At 41.6% G+C, this 16,693-nt stretch overlaps 1 protein-coding gene across 3 annotated transcripts; it reads right to left on the bottom strand.

Moving 5' to 3' along the window:
- Positions 1–585: 585 nt before the first annotated feature.
- Positions 586–4,480, bottom strand: fkbpl (FKBP prolyl isomerase like). 3 transcript variants are annotated; one of them, XM_085147183.1, is made up of 5 exons: positions 4,336–4,480; positions 3,375–3,533; positions 3,183–3,287; positions 2,989–3,101; positions 586–1,357 (listed from the first exon to the last, which is right to left on the bottom strand). In XM_085147183.1, the coding sequence occupies exons 2-5, from the start codon at positions 3,529–3,531 to the stop codon at positions 695–697; spliced, it is 1,038 nt and encodes a 345-aa protein (XP_085003309.1). In that variant the 5' UTR covers positions 3,532–3,533; positions 4,336–4,480; the 3' UTR covers positions 586–694. The 3 variants fall into 3 exon arrangements, with proteins under 3 accessions (XP_085003309.1, XP_085003307.1, XP_085003308.1); XM_085147181.1 differs by having other exon boundaries at positions 2,989–3,287; XM_085147182.1 differs by having other exon boundaries at positions 2,989–3,287; positions 4,435–4,480.
- Positions 4,481–16,693: the final 12,213 nt, after the last annotated feature.

Raw genomic sequence — 16,693 nt, 5'->3', positions numbered from 1 at the left:
CTTTCCACCCGGCGGGGAGTAAAACGTACAAGAACCTTTTACTGTTTTAACCCTCACACACGGTTTGTGTCCTAATTTTACATTTGACAGCAGTAAAAATACCTTAAAAATGTGAATCTATTAGCGTGAAATGTGCTGCAAACTGTGTCGAGGCTGTTTAGGGTCAAAGTTCACACGGAAGTTTTTCTCTTACAAGAAAAAAAAGAAAAATTATACCACCACCCAGTGTAGGGTTTCTGCCCTGAATCAACAGCACTGGTAACTACCAAAATCATTTCTTATGTTAGCGTGGTTCATCTACCGGTGTGAACGAGGATTTTTATCAAAATTATATTTATAATGCTAAAATATAATTATTGTTGTTATCCATGCATTTTTAAAGGTATTTTTAAAGCTGAAAAAAAAAATAGGGGGAAATGAGGAAATTGATGTAGACCATAATATAAAAGATACGCTACAAAGAAATGTTGTCATGGTGTCATTTGCCTCTTTCTCCTGCAACTACAATTCCAAATAAACCTTCTGACATGTGATTTCTACCTTCGTGCATCTGTCACAAGAAAGGAAGAACAGAGTTGGAGGAGAAACATGAATCACAGTGGCTTTATTTTAGATCGAGGCAGTGGTTGTTAATGCACTTACATTTAATGGGGAATCATGAGAAGACACATTTCTCTCTACTGATATTTTATCTTTAGCTGAACATTTTGCTTAGTCTCAGTCCCAGCTGTGCATTTGTTGCTTTCTCTCTACTTGCAATATCTTTAAGCGCTTTCAGAGCAGCAGGCATTTCTGGCTGCAGCTCCAGCAGTTTCCTAAATGCCTGTTTGGCCTCTTCCAATTCATTCACAATCTGGCATGCTTTCCCCAGCCGGTACCAGGCTTTGGCACAGCCGGGTTCCAGCTGAGTGGCTTTAGCAGCATTGGCCTTAGCCCGCTCTGGCTGGTTCAGTTTTAGCTGGCACAGCGACAAGTTGGAGTGGAGGTCAGCTTTCATTTTGTTGAGTTCTTCAGCTGAAGGATAAAGTGTTTCAAGAGTTGCTTCTCTCTGCTCCTCAGCTTCATACTCCCATCCCTTTTTCGCCACATCTCTAACGTGATTACAGAGAGTGATGACTAGTTTCATGGCCTTGCTGTAGCTGTCCGCGGCCCCCCACAAATCCTCGCTCCTGAATCTCACTCCGCCCGTGTCCTTGTGCGACTTGACCCATTCCCATTTTTCACCAGGAGACATCTCCCAGGCTTCCTTGCCTGGTGTGAAAGTTTGCAATTCCACTGTGGCAAAAAAGGGAAGGCTTTCATGTGAGGGGTGGGGAACAGCAGCATCTGGTCCAGTTTCCAAAGGAGAAAGTTGTATCTGGGTAGCAAAATACAATGTTAAGACCTTTCATCTTTACACGGTTGACAGTTAAAAACAAAACCAAGGATAAACACGACAGAGCATCGGTCATTTAGCCATCGCGATTTCATCAAGAAAGATGAAGGGAAAGATCATTTAAACAAAACAGTATTTACACAGGTTGAGAGAAATGTGTGTTTTAGGATGAGCTATCAAATGATGGTCAGCCAGAAGTTAGAGATCAATTTGAGAAATTGGAGATAAGATGGTGGGCGTAATCACAGCCAGACTGGCGTCCTCGCGGTGGTGCCGTGATGTTTGGTGTTAAACTCCAAATAATTCCAGTTATAGACCTTGTTTGGGCAAATAAATAAACTAATGCTTAAATAAAATATCTTTGAATCTGACAAAAACGAAATTCATGATATTTGGCAATTGTGCAAAGGAGGAAGAAGTCATTATGTCCATTGATGGAGAATTGATTGAAAGAGTTACTGAATTTCGCTTTTTGGGTGTAATAGTAGATGAAAATTTGACGTGGAAATCACATATTGAGTATATTAGAAAGAAGATGATTAAAAACATTTATATTTTGGGAGATGTAAGAGATTTATTAGACCACAAAACAATGCGCATTTTATATTTCTCATTGTTTTTCTCATACTTTAGTTACTGTGTCGAAGTTTGGGGGAATACATATGAGAATACGATAAAACCTCTAAACTTATTACAGAAGAAAGTGATACGAATGATTCATAACGTTAAATATAGAGAACATACAAACAAATTATTTATAAAATCGAAATGATTAAAATTAGGAGATTTAGTGAAACTACGGACACTATTAATTATGTTTAAGGCTAAAAGTAATATTTTGCCTTTTAAGTTACAAAGAGTATTTTTAACATGTTCGGGGGGAAATGTTATTTCAAGCATCAGCTAGCTAAGACCACACAAAGATTAATGAGTCCAACGGTTAGGAGTATACGACTGTGGAACTCTCTTCATTATAATTTAAAGAGTTGTATAAATTTACATTTTAAAAAGTGTTACATGTCTAAAACGATAACTCAATATGAAGAATGTGAATGAAATTGGAGTTAATTGAAAAAGGATCCATTATTTTTTTGCCTCGTTTATTTTATTTACTTATCTTTTCTCTTTGTTACTACGTGGAGTGGTACATTCTGATTGGAAATTTGTTGTTAGGACCGGAGATAAATGTTAATGTTAGTTTGTTCCTTGACTTTTGGTGCCCACTTGCACTAGCAATTTTATTTTACACACATTTAATTATTTGTCTATTTAATTAATTTTTTCATGGCTCCTTTGCTGCAGGGAATCAAGAACTAATTTAAATCATCACTGCGGCTCGTCAACTGACCCTGATGTCTGATTGGTTATCATTTACTGCAAGCTAAGACAGATTGATCCCAGACTTGGAGACAGATATCCCAGAATACATATAGTACAGAATACAAACTGTAAAGAAAGTTCTCAAATACTCCTGTTTCTGTGACACCAAATACACTTTAAGCTTTTCTTATTTCTTGAAGTTCACGTGTCCATCTATACATTTATTTTTTCTACCTCATCCATCAAAAAACAGAATACCGAAACAAAGACTTCAACACTCAGTTAAATCTTACCTCACACTTGTCCCCAGCTCTCATTCCCTCCAAACACGCCTCTGTGATGTCACACTGACCATCCCCAAGCCTCAGTGTTGTCCAGTCACCCAGTGGGACCTGCAGCACAGAGTCTTTACACCTCACAAAGGGTGTGGTACCAGATTCAGTAAGTTCAGCGGTGGACAGATCAGGCTGGGCTGGCAGCTTCTCACCTGTTTTTTCACATGCTACATTCTCTGCTTCATCATTGTTAGCTTTGAGACGCACTCGGACTCTACACAGCGAACCCAACCTTGGACAATTATTTGATGAAATTGCTGTAAGATACAAAGAAACATTTGTTAGCTGGAGTAAAGAAAACTCATTCATTATAACAAGGAACAAATGTTAGAAGGGTATCATACATGTTACATCTGCTGGATCAGCTGTCTGCTGACTGTTTAGTCGCTTTTGGTGGACCTTCCAGAGGCCTCGGGGACACACAGAGACCCAGGAGGTGTTGTAAACGCTATCATGATCACTTTCAGTATGTAGTGTTTCTGGAGGGTAATTGGGCTCCATCACTGGATAAAATAATAAGAAATAAAAGTTTACGACATGTTATGTTCATACATTCATTTAAGACAATAAACAGCTTTGTAAGGTCACATGACATGACCATCTTTATTCTTCAACACAGCTCAAAGTCTGTTAGCCAAGCTTTTCTCATTTCTTTACTTTTTCAGGAATATTTGTCCAGGTTTCTTATAGGACATTTAGAGCTCTTCTCTGGATGTTGGCTGCTTTTTTCTATTCAGGTATGCTTTTAGTGCCTTGCAGTGTGTTTGGGATCATTGCAATTCTGAAAAATGAAGCTGTTGTGAATCAGATCCTTTCAACATGATAGCGCACGATGGATCAAAATCTGACTGTACTTTTTTTGCATTTATATTTCCTTCAATTTTGAGAAACTCACAACACATCTGTCTCAAATGCCGCACAAAACCATTACCGGACACTTACTGCACCTCTCTCAGGCCCTGTGTCAGGGCTTTGCTGGATACAACCTTTGCATGATTCTTATTAAGGACACACTGCAAGTCCATTAGATTTAAGCAACCACACTATTATTACTGCAATGTTACAAAGCTGACTGTTGACAACAATCACCAACAGGTCAGGGATATTCAACTAAGCGTCGCCAATACTACTACTGATAGATAGCACTGTTTTAGCTAGCACGCACATTAACACGCCCCAGTAACGTTAGAACGATAACTAGCATCAGGTAGCTATCGTGCAAGCCCGCAGGACCTGAATTTAACTATTCTACATTATACGAGCGACAGTCAGTTGGTGCCTATAGCTCACAAACGTCCAACTTACCTTATATAAATGCATAAAAGTTGATATCTGCTATTCCATTAATCTAAAAGAAATAAAGATGGCAGATTACCAGTGATGACACAAAAACAAACACCTTACAGTGATCGCTTTCTTCTTCGCTTTCTGTTAGTGCGGCTTCTTCTTCTTCTTCTTCTTCTTCTTCTTCTTCTTTTTCTTTGTGTGTAGTGGCGGATGAAAGGCAACTGCTATGTTCCGCCCCCTACTGCACTGAAGTATATTTATGTTGGCTGTTTCAGCGATAGGCCCCTTTACGCGCCCTCGTGGGCTATGAAGGTATTGCAGGTGGGCAAAAACCCAAGCAATCATGTGTTACCTGCAAATATAACCCGCTCATATACTTCAAATGATTAAAATGAAATACTTTTGTATTACTTTTTTTTAGGTAATAAAAAAATATCAATATTACATGCTTCAGATCATCAGGCAAATTTTAACATTAGACAAAGATAACTGGAGTATTTACAGAATGGAGTTATCATAATTGGAAATGACTATGGCAAATATAAACATGCAAATAGATTTTTTTCACAGGACTGTATGTCTGGCACATTTCTGAAGTTCACGTCTCAGAAAGCTGTTCAGCCCAATGTTCAGCACAAAGTTACGCCCATGCACTGGTGTCCCTGAGAGGACCAAAACATTAGAATTTTTAATACTACTAACTAATCGGTCAGAAATACAAAACAATGAGGTCATATCATTAAGGAAAAAGTTGATTGGTTAAGTCATAAAAAATTGGAATGATTACCCCCCCCCCCCCCCCCCAATCATTGATATTTCACAATTGTCATAACAGTAGGATGATGCACAGAATTGCACCAAAGCAACTCAGAATGTTTGAAAATTGTGAAGACATAACTTTCCAGTAGGGGTCGCTCTCTCACCAGCAATATAACACAGCTGTGCTCAGTACAGTATGGACCACATTGTAGAACCGTGCCCTCTTTATTGACCAGCTGAATGTACTTTAGTTTGTCGCCTCAAGCGCCTTGAGGCGACATTTGTTGTGATTTGGCGCTATATAAATAAAATTGAATTGAATTGAATTGAATTGAATAGTTTCAGTTTGTTGCAATGTGATGTCAGAGAAAAGGGAAAAAATGCTTTGTTTCACTGAATACAAAAGGCCAGGCCATTTCATTGTGCTTATAGTACACATTTTTTTTACTGTAGAGGTAAAAGTCATGGTGAAAGCATATAAAGGTTTTCAACAAAGACCCAAACATATGATCCTAACAGGAGACTCTTAATTATTTCCTCGCTGATTTCACTTCAAAACTCTTCACACAGCGTTTAGCCTACAACAGACTCAGTGATCACAGGGCACCACTGAATATCACGTCAGCATAGAGTCTTTCATCTATACATTCATTTTTATTTTCAGATGGAGGTCTGGACTACCACTGATGGATTGGGCAGCGAAACGATTCTTTCCTAGCACTCAGTGAAGAGAGGAAGACTCGTCATTAATGAGGACTTGTGGTTAAATGTGCACATCTGTGTGCAGAGTTATTTTTGCAAACATGGCAAAAACACGTACCGCTTAATGCCAGCTACCCCATGTTGGGGCACTTACATGGTGGCGAGCATGTAAAGTCCACACTGAAGGGCTCCAGTGTGCCAGTGAATTTGGACTTCTTGCTCAGAGGTGACATCCTGCCACCATCCCACCCCAGTGAGAGGAGATACATATGAAAAGTTCTGGTTGCATTCTGGAAGTGAGCTGTTGTCCTGCTGACTGTTGCAGTCTTATGAAATGGCTTAAAAACATGAAAAAATGAAGCTGTCATTATACATTTATGACAACAAAATCAAAAGTGCGTCATCTACCTCACCATCTTTTCTGGTGTTCTCACACACAAACCAGAACCAGAAGCAGAGCCTCTTTAATCTCTCTCCATCCGTTACCCATTCCAATTCTTTCTCCTAACTCTCTTCGGATTCTGGTATTGACCCTCTCCTTCCACCCCCCTCACCTTCCTATTGGCTCCCACTGACTTCCCAGCTGGCCTCTTGTGAAACATCCCTGTGGGTAAGTTCAGAAGCATGTATCCCAGGCCGCTCCACGTTCCCTAGAAGGGCGGTAAAACCGGCTTCGAGTTGGGTTCCAGGGAACAGCTGCAGAATCAGGAGCCAGAGCGAAGCACTGCCAGGAGGGCTGGTACGACTTCGGCTCGCCTCTCCGAGGGGTTCAACATGCGTCATTCAGGGAAAAGGTGGAATATGACAGGTGAACAAAAAAAGACAAATCTGCCGGGAAAGATGAGATAAAAGAGAAAATCAGAACAAAGGAAACAGGATAGATCGTCTCCAGAGAACAAGAGAACACCTGCATCGTTTGTGTATGTGTGTTTATTTGTTAACCTCTGATTATTAGCAACAACCCCCACAGTGGGTGTACACAGGCTACTTTTTGCCCCACATTTTATTTGTTCTGTCTGGTCATCCCAGACTGAAGCTCAACCACATAACTCATCAACACTGTGCACTGATGAGAGAATCAGTCTGCCAAAAACTTAATTTCCCAACCATAAACGAATGCACTGAGCAGGTCTAGCATTCTGCTTGTGTTTGTTTTTTTCCTCATGAAAGCGACGGCTAGCTCGCCTGTAATCCCTCTATCACACATTCCCCAACACTCTCTCACACACACACACACACATACAAAACCTCTGCGACCCTGGCCGGCCAGAGGCGAACTCGTAAACAGATCGGGCCACACGACACAGTGTTTATCCCTCACAGGGAGAGGGACTGCTGCACACACCGCCGTCGCCGAGTGTTTAACCGGAGCTGGTTTCGCTCCCTCTGGCCTGTTTGTTGTTCCTATAGAGAAACATTGACAATAGGATCAGATTTTAAAATGTTAGCTCAGTGTGAAGACAGAACTTTATACTAAGTGGTTCCCATGCTTGTTCACCCATGGGAAAGTCTGGCTATGCTAAAGGAAATCTCATGACTCCTCCACACTGTGACTGTGTTCGAAAATGATAAGTCAGAAAAAAAGATAAGCCACAAACTTATTGGGCCACTGGGAAAAAGTACAGTGTACAAATGTGGTGTCAATCAAAGAGAGCAATTTATTAAGGTTTCCAGGTCAAGTGGAGATCAAGGCTGAGCCTATGGCTGATTAGAGCCACTGAAATTATAGGTTCAAGAGAGCTGGTGACATTGTTTTACCTCTAACGTGATGCATATTTAGTACGCTGTTGCTCTCACTGTCTTAGATGTGCTGCTTTCAGACAGATCAATACAAAGCAAAGGCGGTCTTGGTCCACAGCCTTGTAATTCAGACCGACTGCCAACAGAATTACACAAGAAGTAAAATATTGCTTTTCTCTTCCATTAGCAGTTATGGAGCATCGTCTGCCAGGTCAGAGCCATCTATCTACATTATAACGTCATGATGAGATTGCTTCAACTGCAAGGGAAAAGACAGGCTCTCAGTCGAATTCCCATGTAAGTCATAGTATTGCTTGTGTGGCAGATGCGAGTGAGGCTGCTCATTAAAGTCAGGCTCCTCCGAAAATGTTACCTATGCTACTGATTACCAACATTAATAATTGTGCCATCAGGAAGTGAATGGTTTATGGCAGCATAGAGGAAATGCTAATAATGATTCAACACTTCTGCCCAATTCAATTCAATTCAATTCAATTCAATTTTATTTATATAGCGCCAAATCACAACAAAAGTCGCCTCAAGGCGCTTCATAGATACAGAGAAAAACCCAACAAGCATATGACCCCCTATGAGCAGCACTTTGGCGACAGTGGGAAGGAAAAACTCCCTTTTAACAGGAAGAAACCTCCGGCAGAACCAGGCTCAGGGAGGGGCGGGGCCATCTGCTGTGATTGGTTGGGGTGAGAGAAGGAAGACAGGATAAAGACATGCTGTGGAAGAGAGACAGAGATTAATAACAGATATGATTCAACACAGAGAGGTCTGTTAATACATAGTGAGTGAGAAAGGTGACTGGAAAGGAAAAACTCAATGCATCATGGGAACCACAATGACTGATACCCCCCCCCCCCCCCTTTACTTAATGCAAGATTAGTCTGTGTATAAAAAGGGCTTGAATTTTCAGATTTGTGTTTCTCTAAGACCAGCTGAGTTACACCTTAATGTTTTATGAGAGACTCTCACACTCTGTTGTTTGAATGCACATTAATCCCTCTACTTGTCCATTTTTCTACCAAGCGAATATAATAAATCTACTTCCTGTGAGAGACACACGAGCACACAAAGTGTGCCACTGTGCTGCCATCACTAAACACATTTAAAACACAGCATGCTAATATATATGTGCCCACAAGCAACATGGGGAATCTGGCATTAAGTATGGGTAAATTTGCTTTATCTGGAGCTTAAAGAGGTTCCTTAACTCCATTATAGTGTTTCCCCCTGGGGGGTGCAGTTATAGACTTGGAGCTGCCCAGCTTGCAGCTTGAGTAGAAACCCAATGAGGGGAGGAGATGGCTATCGGGAGCCACAGGGCAGACTTTTTTTTTCTAATCAATGCACACACTTTAATGGGGCCTTCCTGTGAGGGAGCCTGAGGAGATTCTTCTGACAGTACTTTTATGTGTTTGTTTGCAGGGCTGTGTGTGTGTGTGTGTGTGTGTGTGTGTGTGTGTGTGGGTGGTGTGTTCGCTAATCTGAGAGTCACTGAGGGCCATTAGCGTGCACACCAGCACACATCTGGATATACTTCTTCTCAAGCAGTTATACCTTCATAACGTCTGGCAGCCAGTGTGGCCTTTCAGTACCATCTCAGATAAAGTTAAGCCTCAGAGCTCACCACCAGTGACTGACTGCCAAGATCTGACCACACACACAAACACACATACACCTGCCACCTGCTCTTGTCTTATAGCTTTTATGCATTACTTCCACCATTCCCTGTAGATAAAACATTACTTAGATCAGTCGGTCTTTAAAAGGTTCACCATTCTTTTTCTTTTATTATTCCTGACTCTATTAGAACAGCTCTGAATGATTCAGAGTTCACAGTAATTCCTATTTATCTTAAATTGGGACAATTTGAAAAACGCTCTCCCTTTAAGCCGTCCTTCTTCTAATTGGCTGTCCTTCACAAACAGAAGGTTTAAACACCAAATGGGTGAGCAAGCTGTTAGCTCATAGTCAAAGCTGTGCGTCTTAGATGATCGTATCAGTGATATCCACTCCAAGCTGCATAAAACCTTTCTACTACTAAACTTTCTACCACACGTCTCTTTGTTAGAAACGTTGGTCACAATTAATATGAGCAACCATTTAGCTCATTCAAGTGGGTTGAATGTTAAAAATTATTTGACATATCCATAAAGATTTTGCAGATGTGTTCAGGAAAAGATTTGTCTGCAGGCCCCCCAAGAGCTAACTCTGTACAGGTGGGATGTGCCCATTTGCATCTCCTCTTAACTTAACTCAGTGATGAATATAAGAGAGCAGAGACCAGCTGACCAACAAGCCAATAAAAATGCACCAATTCTGGGTTTCAGAAATGACCAGTTGAGGTTTATCCAGGTGTTGGGGTTAAATCAGGGTATGCGGTCTGCAGAAGGGATGAGAGGATCTAATTCAGACCAGACTTGAGTCAAAGTAACAGTCAGGAGCTCTGCGGTCTGTTAACTTGTAGACTGGGCATGTTCTGTCATCTGTGTCTGTCAGTTACACTCAGTGGTTTCATTCTGCTGTCCACAAGCTGCCTGTGGCGAGCCAGACCACATTAATAAGATCAGAGCTTCAAGTCTTCAAACCCGAGGGCTGCGATGCGACCAGCAGAATATCAGCAGGATATGTTGTGTGTTTGTGTGTTGAGTAGACATGGAAAGTTATTGTTAGCGTTTCACACTTGCTGGTGCTTTAATGCACCATTTGGGAGTTGCACTCCTAAATTTGTTGTATTTCGCAGAGCACAAGGACAGTAACGGCTTTCTAGAGATGCAATCCAACACTAAGTAGTTGAGTATGTTTGCATGTTTGTGTGGTACTCAGGAGTTCTGATGCATCTGCTGTAGGTTGGAAATCCAAATATTAAATATTATAGCCTGTTCAGCAAATGGAAAGTGTTGCTTTGAGAATGCCCAGATTGGTTAATATTGTGTCTCTTAAACACTTTTTTTGTGAGTTTTCCTTCAATGATTCAGTATTTCTTTAATATAAGAGAACCCATCGGGTCAGAGCCGACCCCATTGGTTTTCTAGGGAAACCATGGGGTCAAATTTGACCCCATGGGTTCTCCAGGGTTAAGCTGTGAAGAAACTTTAATAATAAAAGGGGAAATGATGCAGATGCTGGGTAACTTTTGCCTTCCTGATGTTCAGGATCAGCCTTCAGAGTCTATAACTCTAATTAATTGAACAGGGTGCTTCTAATATCTTTGTCCCATATTATGCATTATTATACCTTTATTTCACCTGTTTTAATTTCAGAATCAAATTCAACAGGAAGTCATGATTAACTGATTTAAGTCATTTTTAAACCAGAAAAAAAGAATAAATACGCTCGTTGAAAAGACAGTTTCAGCTCTTACGTTCTGGAGAAAGAAATAGGGCAGTGTGTGAGTAGAGGGCAGAAAAGGCAAAACAGGGCAGCCCACCCAGTGCTGTCCAACATGCGGAGGGCAGATGCACAGGCGGGCGCACAGGGCTCCAGAGTACAAAAGGCTGATCTAAATAAGACCCAGCTGAAGTTGCTGTTTTTGCCCCAGAGCCAGCCCTCTCATTCTCCGGGTTCTCCATCTCTTATCATCTTTGTAGGCATCTATTACTAATCCTATCACACCGTTTGACCTCTGACTCGGTGCACAAACGTTTTCACATCTCCCCCTCTTTTGTTCTGTTCTGACCAGGTGTATGTGTGGCAGATCCCAGAGTAGCAGGTAAAGTATAAATCTGCAGCGGCGCTGACAACTCACAGTCTCTGGTTCCCATTTGGTTGTGTGCCCTGCAATCAGTCATTCCTCTGCTCTTTGCTGAGCAGAGATGGTCCCAACACAGATCGCAAAACCAAAGAAATGCAAAAAATTTATATCATCTGTTTCCAAAACATCCCAACAAATTACATGTTGTCTGATCATTGCTAGCTACCTTCTTCATGAAAGCAGCATCACACATTGATGGTTTTAATGACAACATGAAAAGACTGAGTAAGTATAGTTCCTGACAGGTTGCAGCAGCACCTCTGGGAGGGGATAAGTTCCCGCTCGGCTCTCATAGCTCATATCAGCTTGATCAGTGAAACTGCTTCACGTGGACATGTGTTTCTCTCTGCTACAGCGTCTGTTTTAAATCCCATGCAGAGCAGACTGATAAGGCAGTCTGTTTGATTTAAAAGACCTTTAATTTAATGTTCATGCAAATTCTGTTGCAGTCTATCTCTATCAGCCTGCATCTTGATGCTCAATCTTAGCAGATGAAGCAATGCCCCCTTTAAGAAGTTATCTGGTAGTTTCAGAACTGATATTCCAAGAAACACCTGTGCTTATAATTTGCAAAAGTGGTTTTACAGATGAACTCCTGTAAATACAGGATGGACATTCTCACATATAGCACATAAAATAAATGTCCATGTCAGCCTCGTTCTAACGACATAAAACATTTTGGTTTAGGTGCAGTTGGTGCCTCAGCAAAAGATCTGAGGCAAAAAAACAAAAAACAGATAACAGCCCACCGCCATAGACAGTATTAAAGATGAATGCAATTCTTCTGGTTCTAAAATACCTTCTAGTTGTATAGACGTCTATAGAAAAACAACCCTCAGCCCCAACACCCTCTGGAGAGGAGGCAGAGTCTGGAATGATCAGATCCACCTGGTCCTTTAAAGCTCTGGATGTTCTTGGGTTGACATGCATCTGCAACACTGCATGGTCGTTGCGGACTGTGCCCTTCAAACTGGGGTGGGTGTCCCCCTATCCATAAATTGGCTTTTGAAGGTGTATTTCAGATTTAGGGATATCACACTCGGCTTCCTTGGGAAGTGCAGACTACTGGAGAGAAGAGTCCATCTTTGAGATCAACCTCAGATTCTGGACGAACAATGTGGTTTCCTTCTTGGTCATGGAACACCGGACCTCTCTTGAGGATATTTGAGGGTGCATGCGTGTTTACATAACTTTCTGCATGTCTTTTTTGGACTTGTAGGGGGTGTTTGGGGATTATAAAGTATTGGGCAGTAAGATACTTCGCAAGTTTTTGGACTGCATAGGCTAATGTACTGAGTATATAATAGGGTACTGGCTTTGGTAGCCTGAGCCTTTGAATTTTGGAGTGATGTTGTTCTCCTGACAATGTGGTTCTTCACTGAACAACGACCTTCAGCTTGTACTAGGGCAATGTGCAGCCTAATGCAAAGCAGCTGGAGGAACATTTTGCACTTCCAAGTCTGACCTCATGGTTCACAGTTGGAAAGGAGCAGAGTTTTGAGTAATTCATGTATATCACAAGTGAGGGAAGAAGAGGGCAGAAGATTGGCAGATATTGCTGACAGATATTATTCAGATATTGTAGCAGACTGGCACGATTAAGAGAGACCTGAACCTGAAAGCAAAGCTGTTGATTTACTAAAGTCTTCTGTTGGAAGACTCACTCACCTACGACCACGAGCTGCTGATAGTGACTTAAAGAATGAGATGTTGGATACAAGTTGTGGAAACAATCATCCTCCAAATTGTGTTGGGGTTCTCCACTAGAGTGAGGAGGACTCTCATATCGAAAAGACCCAGTTGAGGTGGTTTAGGCATCTGATCAGGTAGACTCTGTGAGGTGTTGTAGGCATATCCAAATTAGTGGAGACCCTGGGAAAGACACACCGGAGAGATCATGCATCTCAGCGAGCTTGGTAACACCTCACTCTCTGCCCAGAGGAACTGGTGGATGTCACTGGCAGGAGACAGCTCTGAGCATCTTGCTGTCCATGCAATCCAGACCTAGATAAGCAGTGGAAACAAACTGATGGATGGATCTATTGCTCTGTGATCTAATTGGACACTTTCTGGATTACCTTTTTTTTCTTCAGAAAGATGAATTTGTGTCAGGCGCAAGTTTCATTGGCAAGGGACTTGGGTTGGAAAAACAAGAAAGTTACAGTGAAGGAAACTGATTGAGAGAGCTAACTGATGAAACATTAGAGCGACAGATAACCAACAAAGAGGACCGTGGAGTTGGCTTAGAAGCACAAGGTTACACAGTCATGCACAGAAACATTGATGAATGATGACCACAGTTGGTAGTGGAGTTCAGATGTGAACTGGAAGAATCCCAGTGGATCAAGGGCTTAAGTATTTGCAGTGACAGCAGTTCATGCAAGGCTAAAGGCCTGCACTAAAACGACACACAAGGCTGCACTTGTGGCAGTATGCTGCTACAAGGAAAGAAGGAAAAATCCCAGAAAACTCACTGCAGAATTTTCTTCCTGAGGTTTCTTCCTGCTAAAGTTGAGTTTTTCCTTCCCACTGTCACCAAGTGCTTGGTCATAGGTGGTCATTTGAATGTTGGCGTTTTCTCTGTATTATTGTCTTTACCTTACAATAGAAAGCACCTGTTATTGTGATTTGACACTATTTAAATAAAATTGAATTGAATAATGGTTTCTTTGTTTCTTCCTCTGTTGTAATCATGAGGTTAATGTTGGAAATTCACATTGTTGACTATTGACGTTATAGAACAATCTACCAGCTATTATCTGCATGTGATTGGCCAGCATCAGTCTGGGTTCGTTGAGGTCGTGTTGCGTCGAAACAAAAGTTGAGTTGGGTTCCACTTATTTTGCCAGATGACCAGTTTTTGTTGGAACTTTCTGAACTGACCCACCCGTTGGATGGACAGACTGACAGGATTCAAAGGAACAACAGAGCGGGACACAAGCCAGAATTCAGTCTAATTCCAAAATGTAAGTAAGCCAAGAGCCAAAAAACCAACAACCTTCCAATCTTCACTGATGGAAAGTTTATTTACGTAAGCACTGCTATTTGGACTTTCATTTAATTTGTTTCTCAGTTTGAGTTTTGGCTTTATGGCCATTTCAAGAAAGAAAATTCAGCGCCCATGACATGTATCAGGGATAAAAACTGTTAGTAATGCATTAAAGTCATTCACATTTTAAAAAATAGAAGTCAACAAATAAAACCTGATAATACAGTAAACAATAGCTCCATCTCTGCCACTCAGAGGCATAAAAAAGCCTTTCCCCCCAATAATACATAGGTGTTAATGCTAACCTAAAACTGTCACATTCCTCTTCTTAATTCGTACCCTTGCTTAAGTAGTACACCAAATAGCTACTTTTCCTCATGTAAAGATATGAGTATTTCTTCCACTGCTGCCTGAAGTACTTTTCAACCAGGCGTCAAACTCTCTGAACTTCACCATTTACTGAAACCTGGCAGCAAGAAGCCAGGAGATGCTTCCAGGATTTTAAAGCACTCCAGAGGCTGATCTAAGCCTCAGTGTATCTTACAGTGTGTTAGATCTCAGGAGACCACGAGAGGGCCCGTCCATCACAGTCAGAGAGTTTACTGAGAGCTGACATAAGGGCAACATTTCACTCTGACAGTCCAGGACAAATGCCAGCTTTTACTGGACCGCTTCAGGTAGCCACAACACATCTATTGTTAAAATATGGCGTGAAGGCCGGTGTTCTTTACCAAGAAGAAAAAAGTTTTGATTTTGATGCCGGTGGTCTCTTGCAGTTTGTTTACATCAGCTTGGCATGCACGAAGGCTAATTTATGAGGCTAGTACACTGTTGTCGCTATTCCTTGCAGGGCAGTGTGAGTCTTTAGATGATGCCAGCAGCAGCAGGACTGTCAAGACCCAAAGATGTGCACACTTCTGATGATGACCAGTTCTCTTATTTAAAAGCTTTGAACGGGTTTGTTTGTGTCAGAACATAGTGGTGACATTCCTCTGGCATCGAATTTCAATATCGTTAATGCAAACGTTGTTAGGAGATGTCCAACCCACTTAATTTGAAATCACATCAGTAGAACTGTTTGTCCAGGATTTAAAGCAGTAGGAGGTTAAAGGATAGAGACAGACTCCCAGGGCTTCTGCGTTATTCAGACAGGCCTGCTGGCTCAAGATTAGCTGGCTTTGACGTTAGTAACACTTAGAGACTACCAGAATACTTGCACTACACATAAAAATCAAAGTTCAGTCTCTAATGGGGCGAAAAGATGAAAAACCTTATGAACATCACCATTTTCCAGCTGCTTCTGAGTCTGACTTGTCAAGGGATGAGCATTTCTTGCTAATGATTTTGTCAACATTACACTCACACAATCAGATGCTCATTATACACCCCGGCACATGCTTCAAGTCTGTGTCAGTAGCTTCTCTATCAGCAGCTGTGATAACGAGGACTGATCAGTGAGTCACAATTGTACTGAAGCATTGCACGGCAATGTGTCACCAAGCGTACACAGACTTGTTTGGACTTCTGGGATGTAGAGGTAGTCTGTTTTGAGTTCACTTGCTTGTCTGTGACTGTATGTTTACATCTGTTACATCCTGTTGATCATCTTTGCATTCTTCTTTTGAACGGTGGCATATTCATTTATTTTACGGGCTACAGAAAGTTCACCAGGCGTGGGCGTCTAAGTAAAGTTATTATCATTATACTTGAGTATACGGTGAAACATTTTAGCTTCCTTTATCTGTTCAATAGTTAAGAATCAAAAACTTTTGGGGGTTTTGCAAAGGGAGCAGCTAAAAGTACATTTTTAATTCAAAATACAAACCCGTTAATTAACCGATGTTAATGTTACAAGCTAAGGCGACATGTCTCAGATGGACCCCGTCTCTCACCTTATTGCAGCTGGGGGAAGCTCCAGCCTCTCTATGATCCTGATAGGATAAGCAGAAGAAATGGATGGATAGATGGATATGACAAAACCCTCACAGAGCAAAACCTGGAGACAGAGAAAGTTGAAAAAGCTTTTATGCGACTGCAAACAAAACGGTGTCAAACCTGAGAACTTGCTGAGCGTGTCAGGAAAGCGTGCAAGACCTCTGTTGTCTGCTTTTCTCTGCCTGAGGCGACATTAGCTGCGAGAAACACAGCACACAGGAAACTGAGACTGAACTGTTGGTGGTCAAACTGCATTGTGGGTAGATGCTCGAGTTTTGGGAACACACACACAAACCCCCTCCCGAACAAACGCAGCATAGAGCGCGACTGCGTCTTCCCACAAAGTCACTTTTGCTGTGGTTTTGTCCATTATTGCGTCTACAGACAGAGCTGACACCCCCAATTATTGACACCCCCGACTCTCATTCACACATATCAGCAGAAACCCAGCAGGTACAAACATATGGGGGTTTAATATTTCATAC

This window comes from Neolamprologus multifasciatus, chromosome 20, assembly GCF_963576455.1.
Source record: "Neolamprologus multifasciatus chromosome 20, fNeoMul1.2, whole genome shotgun sequence".
Taxonomy (NCBI): Eukaryota; Metazoa; Chordata; class Actinopteri; order Cichliformes; family Cichlidae; genus Neolamprologus; species Neolamprologus multifasciatus.
Note: the sequence above shows the minus strand (reverse complement) of the source record. Positions and strands in the feature narration are given on the sequence as shown.

Excerpts from the sequence above, each read along its gene's own strand:
- fkbpl (XM_085147181.1), bottom strand. The coding sequence starts at position 3,531 with ATGGAGCCCAATTACCCTCCAGAAACACTACATACTGAAAGTGATCAT. Across the intron at positions 3,288-3,374 it reads TGATCCAGCAGATGTAACAT|CAATTTCATCAAATAATTGT; the intron begins GTATGATACCCT and ends TGTATCTTACAG. Across the intron at positions 1,358-2,988 it reads GAGCTGGGGACAAGTGTGAG|ATACAACTTTCTCCTTTGGA; the intron begins GTAAGATTTAAC and ends TTTGCTACCCAG.